Consider the following 27,279-nt stretch of genomic DNA (forward strand, 5'->3'; position numbering starts at 1 on the left):
CGAAACGTATGAATTTTCTTTGTATTCGCTCAATCCTTTCAATATGGGAATTGTGGTATGGCCTCCAGATAAAGACAGCATATTCTACTTTAGAGCGAACGAGAGAAGTAAAGAGTAGTTTCAGAGTGTACGGGTCAGTAAACTCAGAGCTGAAACGGCGAATAAAAGCTAGTATAGAATAGGACTTTGCTATAGTATAGTTTAGATGACTATTAAAAAGAAATTTGGAGTCGAAAACCACTCCAAGATCAGACATTTCATTACGAGTGCTTAGACATGAGCCAAAGATAAAATAAGAAGTGGGGATCGGGGAACGAGACTTAGAAAATGCGATATGAAAACACTTATTTATGTTTAACTGCAGTTGATTTGTACGACACCAGACAGCAACATTATTTAGATCGGATTGAAGCTTGACAGAATCAAGCTGATTTGTAACCGTAGTGAAAATTTTTAAGTCATCGGCATATAAAAGATATTCAGAATGGTTAAAGCAGTTAGATATGTCATTAATAAAAATCACAAAGAGAAGGGGACCTAAGACGCTACCCTGAGGTATTCCAGAGGTCGCAGTAAAAGATTGCGACGAGATGTTGTCCATTACGACAACACACTTTCCTGACGAAAGGTAAGACTTTACCCACTTCAGAAATGTAGAGTGGAAACCCAAAATAGATAATTTGGATATTAGGAGCGAATGACTAATTTTGTCAAAAGCTTTGGTGAAATCGGTATAGACAGTGTGAACTTGCATGCGATTGTTAAAAGCAGACAGGCAAAATTCGGAGAAAACGACTAGATTTGTAACAGTTGAGACCAGACATAAATCCATGTTGATTAACTGAAATCAGCCGTTTGGTTGCAAAGTACATCTTTTGCTTTACAATGAGTTCAAATAACTTAGAGACAGTAGACAACTTTGATATGGGTCTGTAGTTGGCAATATTGCTTTTGTTACCACTTTTGTGAATGGGCGTGATGAAGGTAACCTTCCAGGCATCAATAAATTCGCCATATTTAAGGGATTTATTGAGCAATAGTAGAAGAGGGTATGCAATAGACGGGCAGTTTTGGAGAAGACATGGGGACAGACCATCAGTATCTGCCTGCTTTGAGGATTTCAAATTTTGGATGCCATCAACCACGTCATCAAGAGTAATGGAGAGCGCTCCAAAATCAATTGGAGCATTCACATTCAAACAGCTGTCCTCAGTAGAATCTACTTCAGGCTCGTAGTTTGAGCTAAAGAAGTCTGCAAACAGATTTGCAGCCTCTACAGAGGAATTCGCATGTAATCCGTTATAGAAAACTTGCGACGGAATGCTAGAGCAATTTTTTTTTGATTTGACGTACCGCCAAAAGGCCTTGGGGTTCGATTTAATTTCAAGCTCAAATTTCTGAACATAATTTCTATGAAGAATATTACTCAGGGACTTAAACTCTCTTGAATAATCCAAATATTTTTCCTTATGTGATAAAGAGTTTGACACTTTAAATTTTTTATAGAACTTATTCCTTAAATTTTTAAGCTTCTTTAATTCCTTAGTATACCAAGGAATTCTATAAAAATTCTTATTTTTTGGCGGCATTATACTTAAACAAATTTCATTTAATCTGAGCTTAAAAGTATCAAAACATAAATATACATTGACCCCGGAAAAAACCGAGTCCCAGTTCACCAAGGAAACCTGAGAATTGATGGCATTAAAATCACAATTATTATTAAAACAAAAACTAAGGGATTGGTTATCCATCGCAATATTTTTAAATTCATAGAATTGCAAGTGTAAAATAAGTGGAATATGGTGAAGACCAGGACACGACAAGGGGTCAAGGCATTCATGTAAAGAAAAATTCATATTATCATTAATGAAAATAAGATCTAGAATTCTAAAAAGCTTATTTTTAAAACTATTTATCGGACTAAGATTGATACTCGAAAGATTGTCAACAACGTACGATTCGGAAAATGATGTTTTTGGGATACAAAGTAGCGCAGTTGGCCATATTTGCCCATTCAATATTGCTCAAGTTGAAATCGCCTAGAATGCAAAAGTTACTAGTTGTGTCCTTAGATGCTAGAGCTAGAACATTATCAGATGCGCCTTATATAGAGCATCAGCACTAGAGGGAGGAATATATGATGCATAAATGACAAGTTGAGAGGCGCCGAACACGGACACATACAGTTGGTCAAGAAGTAGATCATCATTCTCCAGCGGCAGACGCAGCGTGCGATATTTCTTCAGAATCGCAATCAAAACTCCACCTGCTCTGGATAGTCCAGTCCTGAGGGGATCACGATCTTTTCGAAACACGTTGTAAAGGTTCGTGCCAAAAAATTCACTGTCACAGAAATCCACACTAAGCCAACTCTCGATGAGTACAAAGATGTCATAGTCCGTGTGTGAGCTTAAGTCGAAGAGTATTTTCGATTTAGTTCTTAAACCAGATACATTCTGGAAGTAAATGCGTAGCTGCCTAGATTGGGCTTCATCGCAGGACTAATGGGTCGAGTTGAGTTACATCGCCTTTGGGAAAAAACCTAAAGGGACGTACTTTAACATTGGCTGGCCAGATATCCGCAGACAGAACCTTTTCGTAGCACCATTCAGACACCCCTAGTTTAAAATTTACCTTTTTAAGGCTCGCAATCGGGGTATTCTTCTTTACAAGCATAAAGCACTCTAAGAACTTTTTGTCTAGACTTGCATGTTTTGAAACATAGTCCAGTATATATCGTGCATATATTAGTATAGATACATTACACTATGCGACAGTCAAAATCGGGATGGGATGAAACCAACGGGAAATGTTATATCGGTCAAAAACAAGTTATACGTGTCCCGGCGTTTCGCTGGGTCACGTATAGGAATCGAGATATATATATAAATATCATATNTTTTTTTGACATAACTCGAGAACCACTAGTCCGATTTTGCTCAAACAAATTTAAAAAAATTAAAAATTACAATTCCTTTAATCTGTTCATATAACGTTTTTCTATATAATCAACAGTTTTGCCGGTAAAAATAAATGTATGAAGAAAAAAAATTTGTTTGCCTAAAATATTAAATTTTTTTAAAACTGTTGATTATATAGAAAAACGTTATATGAACAGATTAAAGGAATTGTAATTTTTAATTTTTTTAAACTTGTTTGAGCAAAATCGGACTAGTGGATCTCGAGTTATCGCATTAACAAAAAACTGATGTGGCTCAACACATATTTCTTTCAAGCATTTATACCTCGGTCCATATAGCGCACTCGATGAAGCCGTATTCAAAAACAAACAACATCTGCTGTTTTAATACGACATTTTTTAATAACTGATTTGCGCGGTTGACCTAAATGAGTGGAACAATAATTCGAAATTATTGTAGTAATAATTCAAATTTAAAAGTGATGTATAAAGAAAACCAGCCTATTTTCACTTCGCGTCAAATGAATCGTGCGTTTGTACCTGTTTTCTAACCGGTGCACAGAGGAGTTTTTGCATAGTAAAACCGGTCAAAATTATTATATATGTTTTTCTTCTCAATAATTAAATAAAACATGAAACTTAATCATAATTAGGGATTTATGGGATAAAAATTGCTAATTACACATCTTTGGATAATTTTCGTGAAATATTTAGTTATATTGAGTTACCATAAGTCTACAAAAAGCTTTTTTCAGAAAAAGACAAGATATGCACTTCGTTCTTTTAGACCGGCTCTTGATTGCGAATAACTGCGAAGTGTGCAAAAATTTTCATTACTAAAGTTCTGATGCTTTTTCAATAATAAATAACTTAAAGATAAGAAAAAGAATGCGGTAAATCGTTCTCGCCGAAGCCGATTAGAGGCATTATTGTCCAGTTTCATAGTCCTTCAAAGAATCTCCCGAGGACTTTAAAATTAAAGGGTAACAACTCAGTAAATTTAGGTACCCAGCTTCGATGAAAGCTGTTGACTCTCGAATACACTTTTCGGCATTCGTTTTCTTATATTTTTAAGCTATTTTTACAGNAAATTATTATATATGTTTTTCTTCTCAATAATTAAATAAAACATGAAACTTAATCATAATTAGGGATTTATGGGATAAAAATTGCTAATTACACATCTTTGGATAATTTTCGTGAAATATTTAGTTATATTGAGTTACCATAAGTCTACAAAAAGCTTTTTTCAGAAAAAGACAAGATATGCACTTCGTTCTTTTAGACCGGCTCTTGATTGCGAATAACTGCGAAGTGTGCAAAAATTTTCATTACTAAAGTTCTGATGCTTTTTCAATAATAAATAACTTAAAGATAAGAAAAAGAATGCGGTAAATCGTTCTCGCCGAAGCCGATTAGAGGCATTATTGTCCAGTTTCATAGTCCTTCAAAGAATCTCCNCCGGCTCTTGATTGCGAATAACTGCGAAGTGTGCAAAAATTTTCATTACTAAAGTTCTGATGCTTTTTCAATAATAAATAACTTAAAGATAAGAAAAAGAATGCGGTAAATCGTTCTCGCCGAAGCCGATTAGAGGCATTATTGTCCAGTTTCATAGTCCTTCAAAGAATCTCCCGAGGACTTTAAAATTAAAGGGTAACAACTCAGTAAATTTAGGTACCCATGAAGAAAAAAGTAGGAAAAAACTAGCGATGGATCGGGGTTTTCATATGTAGATCTTTGACAAATAGTATTCAATCGTTACGTAGTTTTTACCAAATTGAAGGTCAGACCTATAATTGTTAACAATGCTACTATCTTTATAACTTTACATTGAACATTTGTATCAATAAAATCTCAAATTACCATTTTACGACTCCTGTGGTTCAAAATGGAGCACATGAGAGCACATTATTTTTGCTTTAATTGTTCAAAGATAACTGTAGTTACATATATTTCAAGGAACCAAACTTTGCCAAACCTTGACAAGTAAACGAAAGTACAAATATTTACAAAAATATCAAAATAAACGGATTCTAAATTTTCTAAAAGGTGGCCATATTAAAAGTAATTTACTTAAATTTAGTCTTAAATGATAGAAATGGCCATCGTCTTTCATGTTCAAAAGGTTTTTTCTGGAAATAGGTCTTATCTAAATTACAATTGCCGAAGAAACAAGTAGACCGACTGAAAGCGTGTAGAAAAAAATCTATCACAACATTGACTGTTTTCAGTTTGACATATGTCAAAGGGAAAGTAGCGGAGGGAGTTTTCATGGCTACCGTTCAATAGATCAGTTATTTAGCTTTGGGAATAGTATATTTTATTGGACTTTTGAAAAAATTGGTAAATCTGACTTTTGACCGGTTTTAATGCACTCCTATGTGGGCTGTGAGAAATAAAAAACCGATTTGAAAACAAATTCGAGTCGATACACTTTTGAATTTCCTTAGCGTATTGAAATTTGGTTTATGCATCCGTTTGGAATCACAGCGAGCTTGGTTAAAGCGCTTTATGTGTCGGTATAAACAATGTAATAACCGAATTTCGGGGTTTTGGCATCGGAAAAAAGTGCACTCAATAAAATTTTNCTTAAATGATAGAAATGGCCATCGTCTTTCATGTTCAAAAGGTTTTTTCTTGAAATAGGTCTTATCTAAATTACAATTGCCGAAGAAACAAGTAGACCGACTGAAAGCGTGTAGAAAAAAATCTATCACAACATTGACTGTTTTCAGTTTGACATATGTCAAAGGGAAAGTAGCGGAGGGAGTTTTCATGGCTACCGTTCAATAGATCAGTTATTTAGCTTTGGGAATAGTATATTTTATTGGACTTTTGAAAAAATTGGTAAATCTGACTTTTGACCGGTTTTAATGCACTCCTATGTGGGCTGTGAGAAATAAAAAACCGATTTGAAAACAAATTCGAGTCGATACACTTTTGAATTTCCTTAGCGTATTGAAATTTGGTTTATGCATCCGTTTGGAATCACAGCGAGCTTGGTTAAAGCGCTTTATGTGTCGGTATAAACAATGTAATAACCGAATTTCGGGGTTTTGGCATCGGAAAAAAGTGCACTCAATAAAATTTTCCCGTAGTCATAGAGAAGTTAGAAAAAGGTTTTAACGATTAAAATTGTGTTTTATTGTAATCACCATTTTAACTCTTGCATAGTAAACTTAAAATTCTTTTTATGGCAGAAACAGAATTTTAACTTTAAAATGAGGAGAACGCGATTTTAAAATGGTAAAATAAGGTTCTAAGTTTGGTTTTTTTGTTGAAATAGTGAACGAAATAGCACCCAGGTTCGGTCCCTACTCTGAGCGATTCCAAACAATATTTTTTAAATTGTTTTTTTTTTTTTTAATATAAACATCAATTTATTTTATTGTATTAAATTTTATTTTATTATCTTTTTTTGTTTATGATATTTCACATAATTCTTTGAAGATAATCAATTTTTTGGAGTTTAGTTTTAGTTAAAAAGGTCACAACAACTACAATTACATAAAAAATGTAAATAATATTTAAAAGAACCAAAAAAGATGTAAAAAAATTTGTAACCCACGACTTCCCGGCTTGCTAAATCCGCAATCCTGTAGCGGACACAGGGTGATCTAATTAATGTACTAATATTTCTTTATATTGCCGAGTAAATTTTTCTCCTCATCTTAACAAAAGGCTGTTTCTAAGATGTCTGTGATTACCACAACTTAAAAATCTATTCTAAACTTAAACCTTGCTTTAACAAGAATAAGTTTTAACTTACGAGTATGACTATGGGCCATTGTCTTTAGATATAGTTGGCCAAGAAGAATTTTCCGCTGAATTCGATTTCGGAATCAGAGCACAAGAAAATAAACCAGTTTTTGAGATATAGTCAAATTTCGGGGTTTTGAGATCTTAAAAAAGTGCAATTTTCATTGGATCTAGTTGGCCAGCCGCAACGTTTTTGTATGCATTTTTTGTTAACAATTTTCAGATGAATCCGACTACGAAATCAGAATACAAGTTATATATCATTGAAAACCTTAGAAAACAAGCGATTTAACAAACAAATTTTTTTTTTTAATTATAGTTCCTACCAAGAAGCACGGAAAAAGTTCTAATAGGTCAGCAATTTTAGATTCTCTATCATANCATTGAAAACCTTAGAAAACAAGCGATTTAACAAAAAATTTTTTTTTTTTTAATTATAGTTCCTACCAAGAAGCACGGAAAAAGTTCTAATAGGTCAGCAATTTTAGATTCTCTATCATAATTATGACATGAGATCAAAAGTTTAAGAAAACTTCTGACTAAGAAAAATGGCTGAAATTTCCATTTTTAAACTTGTATAACTCGACAAAAACAGTTATTTTACACATTGGTCGCGTTCATCTGCTACGAAACTGCTGGCAACTGTTGAACCCAACAATTACGTCTTAGAAACGGCTTGATGAATATGCTGGAAAATTAACAGCTGATAAATGTAAACAAATGAAATTGCAACAAATAGAGATAGTTGCACCGATACTATTTAGAATTCAACGCTGAGCGGCCGCCGTGTGAAAAAATTGTTCAATGTTACAATGAGTTGAACAGTCTTAAATTATATAGCAAACAANAATTAACAGCTGATAAATGTAAACAAATGAAATTGCAACAAATAGAGATAGTTGCACCGATACTATTTAGAATTCAACGCTGAGCGGCCGCCGTGTGAAAAAATTGTTCAATGTTACAATGAGTTAAACAGTGTTAAATTATATAGCAAACAACTTAAAAATATATATTTAGAAACGTAGTATTATTATAAAATATTTTAGTTACTTTATCACGTCAGTAATATAAAATATAATAAATTTGTTTGCAGCTGCCACCTAACAAAGCGGCGTTAAATTTAATATAAGCGGCGTAAGTCTTTTCGATCAGCTGTTTAGGCTAAGCCCAACACGTTGAGTTCAGGTAGCGTTAAGTTTCCAACTGTTGGGCTGAGCGTAACTACTCAACTGGGCGTTTCTAAGACAAATAGCCAACGGTTGGGAAACAGCTACGTCTTATAAACGCGCCCATTGGCTACCCGTAAGCGTAGCAACAACATGGTGGAGTTTGAACAAAATGCTGACATAAAATTTTTTCCCCCTACACTTGGCGAATTTTGTCCCATATACAAAATACATGAATTTTAGCGTGATTTTTATGTTTCTCTGCTCTTCAAATCCCCATAAAAAATCCTCACAATTATTGCCATACGCACAAAGGAACAAATTTGGCATTGCATCCGAAACCTGTGAACATATTGCTTTTGCCTTAAGTTAAGTTAGTTCTTTTGTCTAAAAGGACTTGTAGGGGTGGAGTTTAAACAACATGCTGACATAAAATTTTTTCCTCGTACACTTGGCGAACTTTGCCCCATAAACAAAATTCATGAATTTTAGCATGATTTTTATGTTTCTCTCCTCTTCAAATCCCCATAAAAATTCCTGACAATCATTGCCATTTACAAAAAGGAACAAATTTGGCATTGCATCCGCAACCTCTGAACATATTGCTCTGCCGAAATTTAAGTTAGTTCTTTGGTTTCGGTGTATGTGCAAATTTTGTATACTTTGTCATCAAAACTTATGTTCCGACCAAAGAATATGCACAATTTCGTCGCATCAGAAATACCAATGAATTACCTTCTTTCTTTTTTAGTTTTGTCTTTACAGGAGCTATGTTGCCGAACAGTTGTTAGATGCACGAGTGTATATGCGATTGATTCTTTAACTTTGCCAGCATCAGTGAAATCTACTCTAAAGTCCTACGCACTTACGACGTCCCAGAGCATTCAAAATATAAATTATGGTTCCAGATTAAAATATCAGTGTAAATACTCATTGACTAATAATCGAAACAGTTGTACTATTTCATGATTAAATACGTCGTTACATATAAGTGATTAAAGTTGTTATTTGCCGTAGAAATGTATGTATTATGTATTTTTGAAGAGCATTAAGTTTTGTTAATGTACCAATTATTTGAATAATGCGTTTGTCTTCTTAATAAATTGATCTTACTATATATACGATTATAAATTTATTGGTATTCATAAATTGGGCGAATTATGCATATACATATTTATGTGTGTAGTATTATATCAGTAGAGCTCGGATTTTTATGCTAAAAATAAGCCGAAAACTGTGTACCATCATAAGTGTATGGAAATTGCTATACACTTGCCTATAATTTTGATTTTATATGTTTTTAGGCTTATTTTTAAACTCCGAGCTCTACATATCACAGTATCCGAAATTTTCTTCCTCTTATTTGGCAGATATGAGCCGAGACTTGCCTCTCTCCTTTGCAAATGTGCGGCAGTTGTTCATTCCGAGTGCAGACAGCTCCTTCTGCACTTGCGCCTTCATGGGCGCCCTTGCTTTCGGTGTACATCCATGGGAGCGGAAAAAGTAGGCGCGAATTCGCCAGGATTATTCGTTTATGGTAGGAGCGAATACAAGCGTTCAGTTCTGTGCATAATTTCCAATTTTTTTTGAAAATATGGCGTTGTTCTTATTGCATTAAAGCACAATAATACTCATACTCATTTTAATATTCATAATCATAATGAAACTCATAACATAGTCATAATCATAATCTTAATCTTAGTCGTAATCTTTATCTTCAGCTCTATTTTCATCTTAATCTCAATCTTATTATTCTTAATCTTAATCTCAATATCAATGTTAATCTTAGTCTTAATCCTTATCTTTATCTTAATCTTACTCTTAATTTAAACTTAATCTCTATCTATATCCTTATATTTATCTTGTCCATTCTTTCGAATACAATATCACTACTGACAAAAATTCGCTTTCAAACGCTTATACAGCCAAATTCAAATCCCTGCATTTTTATATCCGAGCACTCTTGTGAACAAGGGTATAATAACTTTGTTCACATAATCAACGAATTTCGGTATGTAGGTTTCCTTTTATCCAAGGTATCATGGTATTGAAAATGGGCGAAAGCGGACTGCAACCATGCCATATAACGGTATTTTCGAAAACTGCGAAAAACTACGATATTTCAATAAATATTGCAACTTTCTCTTTATTTAGAAAATTTTGTCTCTTTTTACTTTTTAAAATACATATTTCTTTGCTGAACATTCTTTTCCGTTGTGTTGTTTTTTTATTTTATTCTTTGTATATACACATACCCAAATTGAGATCGGAATATTATCCTCAATCGGAGAATGAAAATTGTCTTTCTGACTTAATGTTCTTTACCGATATGATGGAACATTTGCAAGACTTGAATTTGTCTCTACATGGAGAGAATCAAATTTTTTTGATTTGTCGCAAATTATTTAAAATTTTGAAGCTAAACTACGATCTCAAAACAAGAATATTCCATACTTTTCAATGGCTAGAAAAAATATTGCACATGATTTAAAAGCGCATTGTGAAGCTAAACTACGATCTCAAAACAAGAATATTCCATAATTTTCCATGGCCTAGAAAAAATAATGCACATGATTTAAAAGCACATTTTGAAAAAAGATTTACCGATTTGAAATTATTTAAGTGTACGTTTGCATACTTCATAAACCCTTTTTTATGTAACATAATTGAGGATGAATTTGCAATACAAGGAGCAAAAACTAAAACTCTTCTTCGCTTTCCTATGGCTTGAATTCCGGTAACAAGTACCAGATTTAAAATATCCGCTGCTGAAAACAGTTGCGTCCCGTATATTTTCAATTTTCTACAATGCAATTCGTAAAGTCAAAATACCGTTCACAATTAGTTGCATTCGCGTACCTGATAATTATAATTATTCAATAATTATTGAAAGTTATAAAAACTATCAGCTTTTTGTGTTCGCGTACACAAAAAACTTGCAAAGTAGGGGAAATTGAGAAAACAAAATGACATTTAATTTTGAGGGAGACCTGCTAGTTTCTGCTGGAAAAATTTTTGAAAACAAGAAAACAGCTGGTAGGAATTTACGCAAATCTCTAAATTGAATTTGATGGTTTGGAAGATAAAATAGTAAAATGAGACTAATTAAACTTATAAGAAGTAAGTAATTATTCGTTTAGTCAGTGAACTGTGTCAGGTTAATACTTTGGGATTTGTTTTCTTATGTTTTCAATTTTATACTTTCGAATGTAAACAAAATTTCTATGAGCTGTTCGTCTAACTTGCAAGTTTCTGCAAATTTTCTGTTCGCGTAGATACTATTTTAGATATTTCTCTCTTTGAGAGAACAGATGACATTTCGCCGGAATTTTGCTGTTGGACATTTTTTACGGGAGATTTTAAACGCAAGTACGACTATATTGACTAACCAACATTTAACATAACTGTANCGATCTCAAAACAAGAATATTCCATACTTTTCAATGGCTAGAAAAAATATTGCACATGATTTAAAAGCACATTGTGAAGCTAAACTACGATCTCAAAACAAGAATATTCCATAATTTTCCATGGCCTAGAAAAAATATTGCACATGATTTAAAAGCACATTTTGAAAAAAGATTTACCGATTTGAAATTATTTAAGNCGATCTCAAAACAAGAATATTCCATAATTTTCCATGGCCTAGAAAAAATAATGCACATGATTTAAAAGCACATTTTGAAANGTCGCAAATTATTTAAAATTTTGAAGCTAAACTACGATCTCAAAACAAGAATATTCCATACTTTTCAATGGCTAGAAAAAATATTGCACATGATTTAAAAGCACATTGTGAAGCTAAACTACGATCTCAAAACAAGAATATTCCATAATTTTCCATGGCCTAGAAAAAATATTGCACATGATTTAAAAGCACATTTTGAAAAAAGATTTACCGATTTGAAATTATTTAAGTGGACGTTTGCATACTTCATAAACCCTTTTTTATGTAACATAATTGAGGATGAATTTGCAATACAAGGAGCAAAAACTAAAACTCTTCTTCGCTTTCCTATGGCTTGAATTCCGGTAACAAGTACCAGATTTAAAATATCCGCTGCTGAAAACAGTTGCGTCCCGTATATTTTCAATTTTCTACAATGCAATTCGTAAAGTCAAAATACCGTTCACAATTAGTTGCATTCGCGTACCTGATAATTATAATTATTCAATAATTATTGAAAGTTATAAAAACTATCAGCTTTTTGTGTTCGCGTACACAAAAAACTTGCAAAGTAGGGGAAATTGAGAAAACAAAATGACATTTAATTTTGAGGGAGACCTGCTAGTTTCTGCTGGAAAAATTTTTGAAAACAAGAAAACAGCTGGTAGGAATTTACGCAAATCTCTAAATTGAATTTGATGGTTTGGAAGATAAAATAGTAAAATGAGACTAATTAAACTTATAAGAAGTAAGTAATTATTCGTTTAGTCAGTGAACTGTGTCAGGTTAATACTTCGGGATTTGTTTTCTTATGTTTTCAATTTTATTCTTTTGAATGTAAACAAAATTTCTATGAGCTGTTCGTCTAACTTGCAAGTTTCTGCAAATTTTCTGTTCGCGTAGATACTATTTTAGATATTTCTCTCTTTGAGAGAACAGATGACATTTCGCCGGAATTTTGCTGTTGGACATTTTTTACGGGAGATTTTAAACGCAAGTACGACTATATTGACTAACCAACATTTAACATAACTGTAACGAACCGCTTTAACTGACGTAAAACCAGATTTTGAAAATTTGGCCAAAGGGATCTTTTGAATTTTCTTTAATATCTATAAATAATATTTGAAAAACCCTGGCGACTTAATGGGTATAGACCCGATAAGTGCACCAGTGTTTTTTATTGAAAAAATAAGAAAACAAAAGCACCAGGTTTTAGTTTGAAATATAATTACGTTTGGCGGTTTATTTAATAGGCATATTAAAATTCAAGGGGGCTTACAATGTTACCTTGATTATGAAGTGGTGTGGTGGCGGAACGTCCGTAATCGCTGGTGATTGAAATTCAATAGAATGTTTAAAAAGTTAGAAACTGAAGTCGAACCCTCTAAACGGTTTGAAGAGTTCCGTTTTCAGGGGAAATTTAACGAAAGTGCACTGACAGGAAAAGTGCAGTTTTTCTTTTTGTCTTGTTTCACATACGAATGTGTATGTGTGTGCATCTGTTAAATTAACATTACGGTGGTACACCCGATAATTTAATTTAAGTATTTGATTTAGCGTGGAGGCCTAAACATACCGGCCCCCTTGCTATAAGCAACGTCTCAAAGATGGTTCAGCCACCACACCTTACATTTAAATTTATTTACATTGTAAATTATGTTCTTTAACTTTGTGAATTCTGCCGCAGATTGGTCCTTGCCCGGGGATCTAGTCCGCACGTTCTCCGGTCCTCCTTGCAGTCTCTAGCTACGGGGAAAAAATGGAAGAAAAAGCTAATAAGGAAAAAAGGTGTGGTTGATCATTTCATTGCACTTTTATTTAAATTCGGTATGTATTCATGAATATTAAATATAAAATTTTAACTGTTTTGTCACATTTGGTGAGCTCATCATAATCAGCCCGAACATGGAAGCTTGCGCCAGTAAACCGCCGATCGTTGTTGGCGGAGTGCCACATACCATGACCTGGGCGTACACATCAACGCCAAGTGTTAGTCGAGTGGGGGTGGCCCGATAGAACTGTGGATCCGCCAGACGCATAAATTGAAACGGCGTCGCTATCGTTGGGTCGATGTTAGCCGCGGGGCTGAGTCGGTTGTATCGCGTAACTAGCCTGGCCTGAGTATTTACCCGTTCCGCGACCCCGTACTTCCCTCGCAGCACGGGGGAACATGTTTTCGCGCGGGCGTTGCTGGCTTCGAGCTGAAGCTCCCGTGCTAGGTCCCTGTCGATGGTACTGCTGGGGGCGCAAGAGTCAATCAACGCCCGCACCAGATGAAGTCGGCCGCCTGACTCGATCCGTACAATTGTGGTTGGGGCGATGGCTACGAATGAACGCATTATTGGTGCTGGAACCGCGATTGTTTTTAACTTGCCTGTCCGGAATCCACGCGATGGAATGCGTTGGATGGTGAGGGAGGAACGGTCGCCACGTCGGTGTCGTGCGGCCCTTATTGCTTGCCAGCGCGACGAGCGAAAAGGACGAGTTTCCGCGCCATCACGCTGGCTGCAATTACGCGTGCGCCAAAATGAGCGAAAAGGAAGAGTTTCCGCGTCATCTCGGTGGCCAGAATTGGTTCCGCGCCGATATGAGCGAAAAGGACTAGTTTCCGCGTCATCTCGTTGACCGCCCGTTGGCTGTGTGTGTGACAGCACTGCTGGCATGGGACTGTCTGCTTCAAGTTCGTGCTGTAGCGGCGGTCGAAAATTGCGGGTTTTCAAGCCGCCGTCTGGTGGTGGAGGGATTATCTCTTCCCGTCTTTCCACCTCTTCTTCCTCTACCTGCTTCGCCCATGACGTCGTTTGGTCGGACACGTGGAGCGAAATCGCTCCGTCAGAGCCGTCGTTTCCCTTGGATCGCCCTAGTCTTCAATATGCAGGGGGGTATGGTGCTTTTCGTCGCAGCGGTGGCATCGGTCATTGCTTCCACATATTTCTATCCGATGGAATGGCGACAAACAGTTGGGACAGTACCGATGTATCAAAATCGCCCGCAACCTTTCCTCGGCGGATTTCCCTCGGTATATGGGGCAGAGTCGTACTCCGTGGTTGTTACCGCACAACCGACAGGGAATCTTAAAATGATCGACCCGTTTCTCGGTCTTAGTGCGGGTGGCCGTGAAGCGAGGCATTCTGTAAAGTTAAACCCCCTTTTTATGGCCGTATGCACAATTATGGTTCATTGTGTATTTTAAACTTAGCTGGGCCTATACTATACCCATTAAGTCGCCTTCTCTGTAGTGATGAAAATCATGTAGCAAACGAAAAGAAAAAATGTTCAAAGTGGGAAAAGGAAGAGGAGATTAGTAAAATAATGACAATTAAAAAACTAACTAGGAGGGAAGTAATAAAGACTTACACGCCCTTTGCGTCAAATCGTTTTAGCTTGTTAGATGAGGATGAGTTTCCTGGCTTAGGTCAACGTCGAGAAACCATAAGAGACAGGGATGCGGAAGTAAACGAGATTCTAACACCTAAAAGCTACGCAGCAATGGCAAAACACAGACAAAACAAAACCAGTCAATTAAAAAAAAATAAATATATTGAAGTCAGTGAGGACATGAGTGACAAAACAAAAAAGAGGGTAGCCTCAATGGAAGCCTATGGTGTGGCTTTGAAAAAACAATGTACACATTGTGTCCGAAATGGAGAAACTGGTTTCGGAAATGATTAAATTTGCAAGTGATGCTTTTAGAAGAATAGATTTTCCAGCAGGGGTAACCGCCTTTGCTCACTTTGATGATAGACTCAAGAAATTCTGCTTAGATTTAGACCACAAGTTCATTACTATTAATCCGCTTTCAAGTACAGAAGTACATGAAGATTCTGCAACATAACTGTCAGTCTTTAAATAAAAATATTAATCATGTTGAATTCTATGTAAACAAGTACAACATAGATATTTTTTGCCTGATCGAAACTTTCTCTCAGGAGTCGTATGTAGTGAAGAAAAACATTCTAAATTTCAACATTATAAAAAAGAATAGAAATGATGGATATGGGGGGGTGGCCATTGGCCTTAGAAAGTCCATTAAATTCCGTAAGATAAATTTTGATACTAATCATGACATATGTATTGTTCAAACTTGTAACCTTGCTCGAAACTTGGTAATATGTGCTGTGTACTTTGAGCCTTCCTTAAGCGTTGGGGTTTTTAAGGAAGCAATATTGAAACTTTTTACAGCATTGGAAGTATATCAGAACGTTCTGATATGTGGGGACTTTAACGCTAGGACACCTGAGTGGGGAGATGTTATTGAATCTAGTAGAGGCTACTTTTTTAGAAACTTTGTAAATAACTCAAGCTTTACCTGTTTAAACAACGGGTCAATAACCTTCAAAGCGAACTTAGGAGCTGCTAGGGGCTCTGTATTGGACCTAACTCTCACTAACATTGCAACAAAGACAACGTGGGAAGTGGTCCCCTGTCAATTAGGTGGCAGCCACCACTACCCCATTGTGATACACTTAGATAAGATCGAAAAAAGAAATCCTGTTTTCCTTGATAAAAAACATCTGTTCAACAACTTAGGCACTACCAAGCTGGACACTAACATCAACCAAATTGAGAAAACGATATCAAGCGAAATAAAAAATTCCACTTTCACTGTCAAGGATACGCGACGTCCCAAGTCCTGGTGGCATGAAGGTTTGGAAAAACTGTTCAGGCTACAACTAGCTGCAAATAAAAAGTGCAACAAGTATCCCACGGTTCAAAACTTTAAGGAAGCGACTGAAGCCAAGGAAAACTGGAAAAACGCGGTAGAAGAAGCTAAAAAGGAAAACTACAGCAAAAATCTTAACTCACTCAATAGTCACCCCAACACCAGAGAGGCATGGAAATTCTTAAAAAATATTAAAAATGCGGGATCTTCGGAATCCAAACAACAGTGGGACGACACGAACAATAGAGTGTACCTGCAGCATCTGAAAAATCAGGTTAGACAAGATGCAAATACCAATAATAATGAAATTGCACAAAAAGTGGATGTCCTGGAGTCATGGGTGCCTGCTTTTGGGGAAGAGGAACTGAAAAATGTTCTAAAAAAGAAAACGAAAAGGTCAGCAGGGGGGTGTGATCAGATCACATACGAAATGCTACGAGCTCGGTCGGAAACGGCGCAAAAAAACCTACTAATTTCTTTTAATGATGCTTTTCAAAATTGTAAAATTGACGACTCACTCCGTAGAATAAGGGTGGTACCGATACCCAAGGCGGACAAGGACGTAAGTGATTATAAGAATTTTCGACCGATATCTCTGATATCTGTTCTCATAAAGACAATAAATCTCATGGTCAAGGGTAGACTAGAGGAATTTCTAAACAGTAAAAATTCATATCCAGACAGAAGCTATGCTTATCGAAAAGGTAAATCTGCAGCCATGTGCATTAATGAATTCCTACACAAAGTTGCTAATATTAAACACGCAGGGCAAAAGGCTGTGGTCCTGACCCTGGACATAAGCAACGCCTATTATTGTGTGTCTTTGAACAAACTACATACTATGTTAGCGGACCTGGAATTACCTGACCCATATAATAACTGGATTATGGACTTGAAAAAAAAAAAAAATCTTACTTCTTGGCAACGAATCGATAGTGGTTGAGGATGGCCTACCACAGGGTAGCTGTCTCTCGCCACTACTCTTCAACGTGTACACAAAAGAACTTCATAGTATTGAGGACTCAGTGACAGACGTGTATCAGTTTGCGGACGATTTCTTGATTTTAGCACATGGGGACAACTGCGACTTGGTGGTTTCAAACCTTGAACGGAAGGTTAAAAATTTCAGTGAGATATGTACTAAATTAAATTTGTCCTTTAATATTCAAAAAACCAAACTTATGTACCTAGCCCGAGGCAGCAAGAAAAACATCAACATGAAAATAAACGACTTTCAGATTGAACAGGTCAGACAAATAAAATTTATTGGTAGAACCATCAACGCATCACTAACGGTTGGGCCTCACTTTGAAGGGCTAGTTAAGGAAACAAAGAAAAATTCAAACTTTTTAAAATGCCTGACCCCGGTAAAAGCAGGTATAACACCAAAAGTGGCGGTGAACCTATACAAAAGCTTCATCAGGTCAAAGGTTGAATATGCAAAGACTACGGCTGCTAAGATATCAAAAACAATAAACAAAAAAATTATGACCTTCCAAAACTCCACCCTACGCAGATGTATAGGCCTCACACCCTCAACTCCGGTACACACTATATATGTTTTAGCAAATGAGTTTGAGCCCCCCGAAAGGGGAAAATATCTTACAAGCAAGGAGTTAGTGAAATTAATGTTTAATAACCCAGAGGGTATCTCCGATGCCGAAGCAGCGCTCTTCATTGAGCACGAGAGGGATGATGATGAGACCTAAACGAGCAGTGGTATCTTCCACGAAAGGGCGTTGAGGGACTCCGATGACGACAAGAGGTAGAGGTAGGCACCACAGCGAATCGTCATGCGAGCGCCACAGGTCTCCAAGCCAGTCCAGCGCGACAACATCGCGCGAGTCCATGCGGCGGGACAGAGACCGCCGTATGGATAGGCGGGCGAACCCGCCTACAGTTCCGGGTCGAGGGCAACCTGGCTACCTAGACGACCGTAGACGATTGGGCCTCAGCGGCGCGCAAATGAGGTCAGGCACCTAGAGCAAGGTAAAACTCCCGAGGTAGCCAGGAGACTGGCTCTCGGCAGATCACCCCAGCAGGAGTCGAGCAGACGCGGCAATGAGCGCGAGGGCAAAACGACCGCACCCGCAAATGAGCGGAAGAGCGGGCAGCACCAGCAGCATGGTGCAGAGGCTTCCGGCAGGCAGTCCGCACCCGCTGAAAAGCGGAAGAGCGGGCATTACAACAAGAAGGCGGAACCCAAGCCCAAGCGGAGCGTTGAGCAAACCCGTGATTCGTGCAGAAGGTTTGACAGGTGCGTAAACGAAACCGCACCCGCTAAAAAGAGGAAGAGCGGGCATTGTAGTCGGGATGAGAAGCACGGAGACCAGAGGAAAAGGGTAAGTGGTTCCGGTGAAACCGCACCCGCTGCAAAGCGGGAGAGCGGGCAGTGAACCCCCCAGAACTTGGCTTCAAAGAAGCAGCGTGAGTTTCCACCCCCTCCGGCATTGGGACCCGGGGGTAGGCACTGGGGCCCAACGTCTGCGCGGCGGCGAAGGGCAGGCGCACAGCTACTCTGACGCGCTAAGGGGCGCTGAGTCCGGATGAGTTGACTACCCTGCAGGTATTAACTTCCGTCCAGGTATGCTCCTTGTGGACTGCATGGATGAGGGTACGGCAAAATGGCTGGAAGAGTTTGCTCCAAAACTAGGGAGCTGGAAGGGAGTTGCACTATGCGTCAAGCGGGGTGATGAAATACCACCAATGCATAATATGACTATCTTCCTGCCGAGAAGTGCTGACAGATCGGCAGATTATGTGATGGGGCTGCTAAGGGCGCAAAACGAAGGTCTTAACACACCAGCGTGGCGCGTCATCTCGAGCAGCATTGAGGATGCGGCTAAACGTGGGCATAGATGAGGAATCCTTCATTAGCGTCAGGAGGGCTGAGTATAAGCTGAACTTTAGGTTCAGCTATGTTACAATGAGGTCCTGGCGACAAAAGGCAGCGGAAGAAGAGAAGGTAGCTGACGAGGGAAATATGCAGGTGGACGAAGTCCCCCCGTGTCAACAGCTACAACAGCTACAGCGGTAGAGGACGCATAGGTTTGCCAGCCCGCACCTTCAGCCCAAACTTTCAACCCGCTAGGCACCAACCAGCTAGTATCAGCGGCTCTTGCACAGGGGCAGGTCCCCTCAACGCAGGAGCTGATGGAGGGACTAGACCTGAGAAGGCTTGAGCTCGACGGGAAAAGCGAGAGCGACCTAAGGCTCTCGGACCTCGACGAGCGATGAGGTACCCACCGCCCCCCTGAGAGTTGCCCAGATCAACTTGCACCATGCAATTGCTAGCAGGTTTTCTACGGACGATCTTGGCATTATACTCATTCAGGAGCCGTGGACTTACAGAGGCCAGGTAAGGGGCCTCAAAGGAGCGAATAACAAGGTAATATGGGACCTCGCCGCAGAGAGGCCCAGAGCATGCGTAGTGCTTAGAAACGATATTGATTATTTATGCATTACAGATCTTTTAACGCAAGATTTGGTAGCAGTTCAAGTGACACTTCGGGTGAATGGAAGGCCCGTGGAATTAGTCTTCGCTGCTGCATATTTCCCCTGGGACAGTAATACCATAACCCCGGCAGAGGTACAACAACTGGTGGCGCATTTCCGGAAGACCCGACTTCCTCTTGTCCTCGGATCCGACGCAAATGCGCACCACGTGGAGTGGGGGAGCACCGACACCAATAAAAGGGGTGAGTCCTTATTAGAATACCTACTAAGCGAAGATATGTGTATAAACAATGTTGGACACTGTCCGACGTTTGTCACCAGAGTAAGACAGGAGGTCCTTGACCTTCGTTATCTGATAATAGAATTATCCAATTCGTGCTCGGAGCGGAGGCCACGGTAAGTCCTCCGGTGGGGACCCCAGGAATGCAGACTGGAAAAAATATAGAAAACTATTAGATTTTAACCTACCCGGTATAGAAAGGCAACATAGAAGAGATGGCAGATTGTCGCTAGAATATAGGGGTAATAGGTTGACGGACATACTGACCGACGCCTTTAACCAAGAGAGAGGCCAAGAGAGAAAGTTTCAGAACCTTCTGTGAAGGCATCTCGAACACTCCACCGGCCGCGAGGTTACACAAGGCTCTTGCCAGAGGAACGGTGGAATCGGAGTTAGCATTAAAGCATCCGGTTGGCACCTATACAAACAGCAAATATGAGAGGGCAACCACTCTGCTTGCAACTCACTTCCCGGAGGCCACTACCTTAGAACAGGGGCCGGGGGTCCAGTGAACTAGACCGCGAGCATGTGAATGGAAACTGGCAAGAAGTATTTTCACCCAGGATTCAGTCAGGTGGGCGCTGGGATCGTTTGACCGATATAAGGCCCCAGGGGTAGATGGCATCCATCCAGTCATGTTGCAGCAGGGTGGAGAGAACTTAATACCACACATAGCGGACATAATGAGAAGCAGCCTTGCGAGGGCTTATGTCCCACTGGTGTGGCGGAGGGCGCGAGTAATCTTTATCCCGAAGGTGGGCAATAGGGACTACTCGCTTGCAAAGTCTTTCAGACCTTAACTCATTTGTGCTAAAAGCAATGGAGAAGGTAGTGGACAATTACATAAGATCTAGCATTCTGAAGGTGAAACCCCTACACGCTTGTCAGCATGCATACAGAGCTGGAAGGTCCGCGGACACAGCCCTGTATCAACTGACAACCGAAATTCAGGGGGCTTTTGAATGCGGAGAAACAGTGCTCTGCGCTTTCCTCGATATAGAAGGAGCGTTCGACAATACGTCTCACACTGGTGTGCGCAGGGCACTAGAGAAGAGAAACGTACAGCCAGTGATCTGCAACTGGGTGGATACGCTGTTGCATACTAGGATTGCTGAAACCAAGGTGGGGGACAGCGTGGTACAGCTATTAGCAATAAATGGCTGCCCACAGGGAGGGGTTCTATCCCCTCTTCTGTGGAGCTTAGTGGTAGATGAACTCCTTCAGCTTCTCTCTGAAAATGATATCCACTGCCAAGGCTATGCGGATGACATAGTGATCATTGCCAGGGGGAAGTTTGAGAGCACCCTCTGCGACATTAATCAAAGAGGGTTAAGATTAACAAAAAGATGGTGTGCTAAGTTGGGCCTTAGCATCAAACCGGCCAAAACCGCCATCATCCCATTTACCAGAAAGAGAGCCCTCTTGGGCATGAGGGACATAACCCTGGAGGAGGTCGTGGTCGGCGTCGCCAGCGAAGTGAAGTATCTGGGAATAATCCTAGACACAAAACTTCTATGGAAGAAGCATGTGGACGCAATCACCTCCAAGGCCACGAAATCGTTAATGGTGTGTAAGCGTCTAGCAGGAAAATCCTGAGGTCGTAGCCCCAGGATCCTAGGATGGCTCTACATCATGATAGTACAGCCAATGATTACCTATGGGGCAGTGGCTTGGGTTTCAAGAACTACTCTGGCCACGGTGAGACAATCACTCACCAAGCTACAACAACTGGCTTGTGTATGCATAACTGGACCAATGCGCACATGTAGTACGACGGCGCTGGAAGTAGTCCTCGAACTCGAGCCTTTTCACATAACCATAGAGAAGGCAGCCAAAATAACTCTACTCAGCTTTGCTAGAGAGGGATGTGGCAAAGGTAAAGTCATATCCTCTAGGAATATGGAGAAGCTAGGGGCCTCGATCCCGCTTTCTCTGTTCCCTAGAGATGACATAGGAAAACTATAGTATTTGATAAGAGATTTAAGATAGAGTTATGCAGCAAAACAATCTGGAGCGCCCCCGCATTCGATGGATTACTACATGAGTGCACACTGCACTGGTACACAGATGGCTCGAAGACCCCAGATGGAGTAGGGCCAGGAGTCCTTGGGCCCAGAAGAAGAATCTATGTTCCTATGGGGAAATACCCGATCATCTTCCAAGCAGAAGTCTATGCAATCTATCTATGTGCGGAAACAATCATGAGTAGAGGGTATAGAAATGAGAAAATTATAATGTTGAGTGATAGTCAGGCGGCACTCAAGGCTCTTCTATCCTTTGAAGTCAAATCCTCACTGGTCCTTGAGTGCATTGAGAAGCTAAACTCCCTTGTCAGACACAATAACATCAGGTTAGCGTGGGTACCCGGCCATAGGGGAGTAAAGGAAAATGAGGTTGCAGACTGCCTCGCTATAGAGGCGGCAGCCATCACCCCAGTTGGCCCAGAGCCCTTCCTGGGAGTAGGTCCCAATACCATAAAGGAGGAGCTTAGGAGAGAGAGGCCACACTAAGGAATTTTAACTGGCGCAGTTCGGTAGGAATGCGCCAGACAAAGAGTTTACTTGGAGGGTTTAGCAAGAAAAGATTTCAGGGTTTAATAAACCTCCCAAAAGAGAGGCTTAGAATTTTAACAGGTTTCCTTATAGGACACTGCAGACTTAGGGGTCACCTACATAAGCTGGGCATATGGTCGAATGATCTTTGTAGGTTCTGCGACCTGACCATTGAGACGCCGCTTCACATTCTCACCGAATGTGAGGCTGTCTGCAGAAGACCTGAGAGGAGTTTAGGCTCGTTGTGGCCACAGCTTGAACACATCCACTCCCTACCCCCGAAGGCACTATTGAACTTTCTGAGGGAGCTGGGCTTAGATGAAGTGATGTGAAGAGAAGAGGGCACAATAGATCACCAGGTCGCAGTGCACAGCTCATATTAATATCTATCCATCTATCTAAATATGTATTCAGTCATGGTGATTTGGCATTGTGGGGCGGTTTTACCCGCTCGCCACGCGGTAATCGGAGTGGGCAGGAGGGTTAGTCTCCTGTCCACTGATACCGGTTTTATGAAAAAAGTGGGTTTGGGGTCTGTGCGAAGGGCCCCTTTCACAGGCCCCTTCAACCTCTCAACCTTTCCCCTAGGAAGAGCTAGGGGCTCTCAAAGTTACGCGGCCTAAGCCGTCTCAATGCACTCCGTGTTTACCTACGGAAGCTGGTGCTGGCTGAGTTAGCGTCTATCAACTTAAGTCGGTTGTTAAATGAACAGGTTGAGAAGCGAATGAAGATCGCGCACTTTTGCGTGCTTGGCTTTGATTGTCCATACGTAAGGTTGTATGTATATTAGACTGCATCGCTCCCCATAGAAAGAAAAATCGGTACTATTTTTCCATTAGAATTATAAAATCTATTACATTTTAAGACGTCCACCAAAATATTTCCGAAAAATATTAAGATTTAAGTGAGCTGGACCGATTTGAAAATACCTCCAAAAATGGAGTTTTTCATGAATAAAAATAGTTTCTTAAAGATTTTTTTTTAAAAATCCTTTCAAATGACAAAACGGTTTAAGCTTAAAAAATTTGCATGAAAATATTTTTAAAAAATTAAAAAAAAAATTTAAACGGAATCGTAATTATGAGATGTTTGATGCTGTTTTTTAACTTTTTTCAAAGATTGGTATAAGAAAAACTTGAATAACTGAACCTAAGCTCTTCCGATTTAGACTTAAGAGGTGTCATTGGAAAGATATTTTCTCACCCTTTTTATTTCTTTGATAATAAACTCATTAAAAGGACGAAAGAGAAAGGTAGGATGAACGAACGTCATTAAAAGTTGAATTAAGATGTGTTGGTATTTCAAAAAAAAAANGCTCTTCCGATTTAGACTTAAGAGGTGTCATTGGAAAGATATTTTCTCACCCTTTTTATTTCTTTGATAATAAACTCATTAAAAGGACGAAAGAGAAAGGTAGGATGAACGAACGTCATTAAAAGTTGAATTAAGATGTGTTGGTATTTCAAAAAAAAAACGGGACACGAATGACTTTTTTTGGACAGGAATAAAAACAGTGTGAAAATACCTTTTTATCGAGATCCCATAAGTCGAAATAAGAATATTTTTGGGCCAGTTATTCAAGTTTTTTTGTAAATCAATCTTTGAAAAAAGTAAAAAAAAAACAGCATCAAAAATCTCATTCTTACGATTCCGTTGAAAATATTTTTATGCAGATTTTTTAAGCTTAATCTGTTTTGTCATCTGAGTTCTTTAAGAAACTATTTTTATTAATAAAAAACTCCATTTTTGGAGGTATTTTCAAATCGGTCCAGCTCACTTAAATCTTAATATTTTTCCGAAATATTTTGGCGGACGTCTTTAAATATTATAAAGTTTGTAATCCTGGCGGAAAAAACGCAACTTTTTTTGGTGATGCAGTCTAATGTATATAAGTGCGTAGCGTATGTATGTATGGTTGTATGTATGTGGATATGTATGTGTATGTAAATGCGTGGTTTATGTATGCATGTACGGTTGTACGGATGTGTGTGTGTAGATATGTACGTAAGTACATATGTCTGTTAGTGTAGCGTACGTTACGTTACATTGTACAAGGTAAAACTAGTTAGGGCCTCTCCATAGTAAGGTAGCGATATGTAGTTTTTTAGTGCATTAGTCTTAAAATATTCAAATTACCGTCAGATTTAGCATTTCTTGTTGTTTTCTGTGACGACTGCTGGGACCATGAGTTGAAGCGCCCTTTTTTCGAAATCGAACGCTTCCTTTAAATGCCCAAGCCCATTGCGTCCACTTTTCTCCAGCGTTGACCTTCGCAGCACCTCCCTCTCTCTGGCATGCCTTCTGTAGAAAACAAAACATTTGAAGACGTTATAAAAATTATAATTACTTACTTACTTTTGGTCAGACCAATACTTGCGCCATTTCGCAGGGTCGGTGGAAGATCACCCCACTTCTGAGCCCATAAATGTGCAGCATCAACCGATTCAAATCTAGAACATAGGAATTTGTATAAATAAAACACATTTTTATCAATATTTCACTTATTTTCCATATATTCTATTAAATAGCCTTTTTGTTCATTTGAAGCTTTTTTGCTTTCATTTCCATTTTTCACAAATTTTATTTGAAAGGCAGCAACAGGAAAAGCAAAGCTCACCGAATAAAATGCTGTGAGTTTGTAGAAACGGAAGTGTACATAGTTATGACAGTTAAAACTCATTCTCGCATTGCTGAATCGCAAAGTGACAGGGAACACGATTTTCAGTGTACACTTGAAAACTTACAGTAACAGAATCCAGACCCTGGTAACCATGATTCAATAATACAAGGTTGTGTAATTTTTGACAGCTCAAATTGGACACTCCTTTATCTAGATTTGTATTTTGGAAGTAGGAGAAAGGGGAAAAATGAGATCGCCTTTTGCGAGAAGGGTAGAAAGGTACTAAAAAAGTACGCAAAGTATACAATTAGAAGTAAAATGTGTATTAATAATTCTATGTGAATTTTCAATATATTTGGTGTTTTAATAGAAATGCTAAGCAATGCGTAAATATATGGATTTATAATTTAAGTTATTTGTTATTCCCTGTAACAAAACTAGAAAACCGACCGTTCAGTTATGCAAAAACGAAAAATTCAGATCCATAGAACTTTTTACGCTCATTTCAACCATGCCAAAGTTATTTGGCGCAAGTAAAAATTAAAGACGATCTAGAAGGTTACGTTTTTTTTTATTTTTTAAATACTAATATCTTATGTATTACATACATAACCGATTAAAAAACTAATGACGTCAAAACAGAGACAATCAATTTATCTTTCAGCTGATGTACATAATTTATATGCTTCTTTATATTTTTTACCCAAAGCCATTAAAAAACTAACAAATGTTATTTTTTCATAAAATAACCTATTTTGAAAAAAATTCTGCATAGTTAGTGGTAAAGATATATATATTATTTAGAAAGAACAAGTTATTATCATTAATTTGATATTTTCATGGGCGTAGCCAGAGCGAAAGGACCCCGCAGAATTTTTATGGGAAATGGCTTTCAGCCAATCCTTAAGTTTTTGCAGGATGATAGTCCTTAACACGTAGAACAAAAGTCTCCATAGGCCGAAAGCTCGAAGGTTCTTAGTTTACGAGTGACAGCCTGTCAAAGTCGAACTTTTTTACTCATGCGCTGTATAGCGTAAACGCGGGAGTGATGTTTTTATCAGAGATGTAAGGTTATATATATGTTTATCTCTATATATGAATGTAGGTGTTGTCCCCACATGTACATATATATACATATATATATATATACATATTATATATATGTGTGTGTAGATAAAACCTTTACAGATGAAACAGTTTGTTTATTTAATAATAAAATACACCTTTAGTTTATTTATTAACAGTTTACGGGAATAAGTCTATAAATTGAATATTGAATATTACAGCCATAGTTGCCAACTTTGTGCTTTAAACACTAGATTTAGTGTTTTTTTGAAAATTAAAACGCCAAGAAAATTACTTAGTGCCTAGTGCCTTTTTTAATGCTTTTTTGACCTAATATTACTCCGAGATAGTTAAAACCTGAAATAATTTGAAATATTATAAGCTGTGGTGTCTCATGAAGATGCGGAATTTACAAGAATATACAAATTTAAATGCTTAGTGCATGAAAATGCTAGTACGCAGGTAAGTTAAGTATTTCTTTTTTCTTTTCTAATTGTTTGTACAAATTTTGATGTTTTTACCACCTGAGTAAAACACATCGTTTCTTGGTGCTGAATCCAAATCTGACCGCACAATTGCTCTAGTACTAGAATTTTTAGATATCCTACCCCCAGATTGCCAAAAACAGGGTTTTTTGCGATATTTGAGGTTATATAATGAAAACATCAAATTGTTTGCTCATTTCTTATTTCTATTTTACAACGCTTTTATCAACTTGCAATGTTGTGTGTCCAGAAACTTTCAATGTTGTGGATCCAGAAACTTTCAATGTTGTGTGTCCGACACCATAAAACCTTTGCTTTGAAAAGTTCCTATAAAAAAGCATAGTGCATAGGGCGACATCTGTAGTGAATAGGGCGAGGTAGATGACATCTAGATGTCGCCCTATGTACTACGTTTGCTACAGCGGAAATAGACGACACGCCATTTCTTTAAATAAAATTAATTGGTGCTCGTTTGTATGTACATACATATGTAAATGCATGTGTGTGCACCTTTCTATTAATATCGTTGAATTATTTTAATATCTATTGCAAAATTTTATTCAGACAGGACTAAAAAGTAGAAAATAAATAATATAAAAAAAACTTTTTAATATACAACGCTTTTATAAATGGA

The 27,279-nt window shown here is 38.2% G+C and overlaps 1 protein-coding gene and 1 long non-coding RNA gene across 3 annotated transcripts in view; one reads left to right on the plus strand and one right to left on the minus strand.

Moving 5' to 3' along the window:
• Rab40 (RAS oncogene family member Rab40) overlaps positions 1–8,985 on the plus strand; it is a 100,899-nt gene extending 91,914 nt beyond the window's left edge. For both annotated transcript variants that reach the window (XM_017616463.1, XM_017616464.1), the window contains one exon: positions 8,606–8,985. In XM_017616463.1, the coding sequence (XP_017471952.1) occupies positions 8,606–8,823 (218 nt within the window). In that variant the 3' untranslated portion in view covers positions 8,824–8,985. The remainder of the gene's footprint in view (positions 1–8,605) is intronic.
• Positions 8,986–13,486: 4,501 nt separating this feature from the next.
• LOC108363183 (uncharacterized) lies at positions 13,487–24,901 on the minus strand. Its single transcript, XR_001847578.1, has 3 exons — positions 24,831–24,901; positions 24,612–24,776; positions 13,487–14,757 (listed from the first exon to the last, which is right to left on the minus strand). It is a non-coding gene; the product is annotated as an uncharacterized LOC108363183 (long non-coding RNA).
• Positions 24,902–27,279: the final 2,378 nt, after the last annotated feature.

Source organism: Rhagoletis zephyria, unplaced genomic scaffold (genome assembly GCF_001687245.7).
Source record: "Rhagoletis zephyria isolate East Lansing unplaced genomic scaffold, Rhagoletis_zephyria_1.1 Rzeph_scaffold_01210, whole genome shotgun sequence".
Taxonomy (NCBI): domain Eukaryota; kingdom Metazoa; phylum Arthropoda; class Insecta; order Diptera; family Tephritidae; genus Rhagoletis; species Rhagoletis zephyria.